Source organism: Stegodyphus dumicola, chromosome 11 (assembly GCF_044657685.1).
Source record: "Stegodyphus dumicola isolate Sdum_Otavi_A_Nest chromosome 11, ASM4465768v1".
Lineage (NCBI taxonomy): Eukaryota > Metazoa > Arthropoda > Arachnida > Araneae > Eresidae > Stegodyphus > Stegodyphus dumicola.
This window is the reverse complement of record NC_140778.1, coordinates 100,844,781-100,850,039: the sequence shown is the minus strand read 5'-3', so window position 1 is coordinate 100,850,039 and position 5,259 is coordinate 100,844,781. Positions and strand designations below refer to the sequence as shown.

The following is a 5,259-nucleotide window of genomic DNA, read 5'->3' as shown; positions in this document are numbered from 1 at the left end:
TCAAACAAAAAGTGGACTTGCTGCAAAAAATGGATAAAGGCATATCCTTCGTTTCTCTAACCATTCCGAAATCTGTTTATCAATTTCATGCTGCTCTGCGGCAGGGGGGGGGGGACGTCATGGCACACAATGAACTGGAAGTTCAACTGTCAGCACTATCCTTATCTTCAGGGCAGATGTTTTTATTTTATTCAGCTTATAATTCCTTACTAAATGTAGTATTTCATCTCGCTGTATTCCGTCTTTGATATGATTTAAATAAAATTCCTCGTCATTATAAATATCACGAGTACAGATCAAAGAGTTTTCTGGTTGCAATTTTTTAATTTCGACTATGTATAATGTATGCTTTACGCATGCGCGTGTTGAAAGAAATGTTTAAATCATAATTGCTCTTTATTTCAAAAATTACGGTTTCATATTTTTAATTTTATAATTTCTGCATACCATCTTACCAGATTTAAACTGATGATCTATAATCCGGAATCACCAAAGTCCCGATGAGTCCGGATTGAAGACTTTTGAGTGTATCATATAGAGAAATATGCAGATATCTTATCAAGGGGTCAAAATGACACCCGTCGTAATTCTAGGTATACGAAGACCACCGTAATTCTAGAGTTAAAGCCTCCTTTCTCTGTTTGAAAATAATTTTTGCATAATCTCAATAGAATACTTAAAAAGAATAAAGCATAAAGAAACAGTTAAGTGATCTAGTCAGTTTTGAAAATCTCATCTCAATGAAAATTTGAAAAAAAAAAAAAAAAACTTGCACATATATTAACTTTTTATTTGGTAGGAAATTGCATTTAGCATATCCCTATGCAGATTACATTCTACATTTATATACTCAAAAAGACATTCATTAATATAAATATGCATGCTACCTTCTATATCCCTATCACATAAAATGATTTCTGTATCCCATCACATTCACATGTAGTTTCATTAACACAGAAATTGCCTGTCACCTTATAGTACATATACATCACACTTAAATTCTGACAGGCTTTTGTGGTACAACTCTGGTTGGTTCGCGAAGATAGGGGGGAAAGATAAAATGGTGGAAGTTGTTGAATTGAAGTCTGGCAAAAGGAAATATCGTGGCCATCCTGTTGAGGCGCAGTGGGTATTTGGAGGTGTAGAAAGAGGGTCTGGGAGATTATTTTTAGTGGCTGTGCATGATAGAAGTAGGGATTTGTGATTATTTGTAAACGACAGTATGAATTTTCTAGATAATGTGCCTGGCTGTCATATAAATACGATAGCGATTACGTGGCGGCATGTTAAAGGCGGTATGAAATTGGTATTTCTGCTGTTCGAAAAAGCATTTCATTTTATCCTTATTTTGTAGAATGTTATGTTCATTGTTTTTTTAGTATGAATTTCTGTCGTTATTGTTGTTTTATGGAATTGTTTGAAATTTATTTTAGTTAGTTTATTTTGTGTGTAGCGTCTAGATTGTTCAATTCGTAGACGCTGTGTACATGGTATTCTTTGAAATTTATTGTTGTTATGTTAATTTATTACAGCCAGGTGTGCATAGTTCGTAGGTTTCCTTGATTGTGCAATACAAAGATGTTTTTTTAAGTTTAAACAGGATGCTGTGTACATGGTATTCTTTGAAATGTATTGTTATGTTAGTTTATTAAAGTGAGGTGTGAATAGTTCGTAGATTCGTTCGTTGCCTAGATTGTGCCATTCGTAGATGTTTTTTAAGTTAAAACATAGCGCTGTGTACATGGATTCTTGTCAAATATTTTTGGTTAGAAACTTTACGTTTTTGCTATCTAAATTTTTTGTTTTTGTTTCGGATTTTTAGCTTAAATTGTATGTTCAAAACGTGGTTTTTGCATGTGCGAAAACCGCGTTTTTGGAGACGTTTTAGGGTTAAAGTTCGAAATGTAGACAAAAAATTTAGATAGTAATATGGCAGCGTGGAGTTTCTCGCCAAAAATGTTTGGCAAGAAATTTGGCAACTTGAGGGTACAGATCAGAGTAGTTCCGCTTTTGTCAGTATCTATGCTTAAATTACCTTTGCATTAAACCATTTAGCACCTAAATCATATTCGAAACCATATTGTGTGTGTGTGTATATTTCTGTTAAATTCGGGGTTTTTTCTGATTTAAATACACTGAATTGACAAGATATTTATATATTTTAATTGCGAGATTTAGGGATTGTAATCATTTTATATTCCTTTTCTTTCATGCCTTTGTTGTTTTGGTTCTAAATTTATTACTTTTTTTTGTCTATAATTAATTAACATTTCAGCAGCATTTTGCATGGAAATGATTTGGAATATTTTTGTTGTAAAAACTTTCTGTAAAACTATATATATAATAATAAACTAAAATCACACATATATGCTTTAACTTCTATAATTATGTATTAAAAAAAAAAAAAAAAGACCTTAAAAAGTAAATAACTTTGCAAATGATTTAGTATTCAGGAATAAATAAAAAAAAATCAGCCTAAATTTTCAAGCAATGTCCAAATTATTTAACATCCTCTGTTTTCTACCACCAATAGTGGCGATACAAAATATTTCAAATGATGAGTTGGCAGTTCAAACCCAACTCTGGTATTACCCAACGAAAATTATTTTTAATGTATACATTAAAAAATGGTGTAACAAAAAATTCCCTTTATTTTTATTTGGATGAACTAATTTCAGCACAAATTATAGATGATAGTTACTTGTTTTCATTTGATTATTGTAATTCTCATCAAATTACAGCTAAGTCTTTTTTGCACTTTAAATCTGATTGCATGTGATACCTTTTATCTCAGCATTTTACTGTTCCATGTGCAATAGAATTTAAATAAAATTAACAAGGCTCATTTAACAGAATCTGGGACTCGGGGTATAATGTTTCTTTTAGAGGCTCTCCGAAATCTACTTTTCTTCTTAAGAGGGAGGGAGGGGGCATGATTATAAGGGAAGATGATTTTGTGACCCCTAAAGAATGAAATTTTTGAGTTGCACTTGTTGGCTTAGGTGGTAACAGAGCTTTGAAATCTACAGATCCAAAGATCATGAATCTTCCTTTCTTTTTAATTAATTAGATAGTTTTTAAGCAGTGTGAGTAAACACATGATCCTTGAAAACATCCTCTAACACAAATAACTGACTTATTTGTTCTCATGTGATTTCTCATCTTTGTGTAAACGCAAGTGCATGCCTAAGCTAGCTTTGTACACAAATGACTTGTTGCATATATCACATGCATATGGTCTCTCACCAGTGTGCAAACACATATGTTTCATCAATTGATTTTTGAATGCAAATGACTTGGCACATACATCACATGCATGTGGTTTGTCTCCTGTATGCATATACATGTGTGTCTTTAAATGATACTTTCTCAGAAATGACTTAGAGCATATATCACATTTATGTAATCTGTGCCCCGTATGTATGCGCATATGATTTCTTAAGCCAGATTTGCGTACAAAAGATTTGGAGCATACTTCACACACGTTTGCTTTTTGTCCAGTATGCAAAAGCATATGTGTACTTAAGCTACACTTATATGCAAACGATAATGAACACACATCACATGCATATGGTCTCTCATTTGTGTGGATACGCATATGCAGGATAAAGGATTGCTTTGATGAAAAAGACTTGCTACACGTATCGCATCGATATGGTTTTTCATCTGTGTGGATATACATATGTGCTGTTAAATTAAACTTCGTCCTAAATTTCTTCTGACATACATCACATTCAAATGGTTTCTCTCCTGTGTGAATATTCATATGTGCTGTTAAATTAGACTTTTTCTTAAATGTTTTATGACACACACCACATTCAAATGGTTTCTCTTCTGTGTGGACAAGCATGTGATTCTGTAAGCCTTCTTTGTATACAAAGGGCATCGAACATAAGTCACATGTATATGATCTTTTACCAGTGTGTATAAGCATATGCCTGTTTAAGTTATTTTTGTGCATAAATGACCTATAGCATACAGCACATTTATGCAATCTCTCACTTGTATGAGTACGCATATGTGCAGTTAAGTTACTTTTTATTGTAAATGATTTACAACATGTTTTACATTGATATGGTCTCTCTCCCGTGTGTATCCGTGTATGTCTCTTAAGATCACCAGTGGTTCGAAATGACTTGCTACATCTATCACATTTGTATGGTCTTTCATTGGTATGAATAAGGATATGTTGCTTGAAAGTACTTAGTCCTGAAAATGACTTGGCACATTCACCGCATTTATAAAGCTTCTCATTTGTGTGGATACGCATATGTTGTGTAAGAGAGCCATGCCATTTATATGACTTCGAACACTGATTACATGTATATGGCTTTCCATTAGTATGAGTACACATATGTGACATCAAGCTTCGTTTGAGTGGAAAAGCCTTGGTACATATATCACATTTATACGACTTCTCATTAATGTAGATATCCATATCTGTAATTAAATCCATACGTTTTGTTACCTATTTCAGTAAGCAAATTAAATTTTAGAGCAAACAACACTCAATGCATGCATCATATTTAATAATTAATTTCTGCTGATCCCCCTTTTTTTTTTTTTTTTTACTTGGGGCAGTATCACATGCTTCAAACAAATTATCTAACTTACTTGCAAAATAAATAAATTAGTTTATTCAGTTATATAAATTAATTTATTTATTTTACCTGAAACGTAACACTAGAGAAAGCATGTTACATGAGAAACTTCCTTGCTTATTTTAAGTTAGTTTTTTTACAGCGTTGAACACAATTCGAACAATTCTTTCTTTAAACTCTAATAAAGTTTCCGTTAAAAATGAATAGATATGTCTGAACTAAGGAATGAAAACAAAACTCCAAGCTATACATTACAGTCTTTTCAATTGGCATATTCGAATTCAACTGGCAATTGACTATTCGAATTTCACAGAAAACCAGAAAAACTCATGATAATATACATACTAACTGTTCTTTTTTTTAAATATCTGATGTATTCACCTTTTTGCCATAATTTCTAAAATACGATTATTCAGTAAGTGAAAATAACCCGGAACCATCGCATACGCAAACAATTTTTAATTATGAGTGACTAAGTCTTTTTGCTCGAAGAGCGAAAAAAAAAAAGAAAGCAGAACATATTTTTAATGGTTTTTGACCTTTCTTGCGCTTCTAAAAAATCATTCCCTCATTTTTTTCCCAAACTCGAAAAATTTTATAAACTAAATAAGTAACAAAAACTGAAGATAATGTAGATAAATACCAAAACTTCAATAAA

At 32.1% G+C, this 5,259-nt stretch overlaps 1 protein-coding gene across 1 annotated transcript; it reads right to left on the bottom strand.

Moving 5' to 3' along the window:
- Nucleotides 1-774: 774 nt before the first annotated feature.
- On the bottom strand, nt 775-5,056 carry LOC146994226 (uncharacterized). Its single transcript, XM_085827026.1, has one exon. It carries the CDS (start codon nt 4,454-4,456, stop codon nt 3,137-3,139), a length of 1,320 nt encoding a protein of 439 aa, XP_085683152.1. The 5' UTR covers nt 4,457-5,056; the 3' UTR covers nt 775-3,136.
- Between the last annotated feature and the right edge of the window lie 203 nt (nt 5,057-5,259).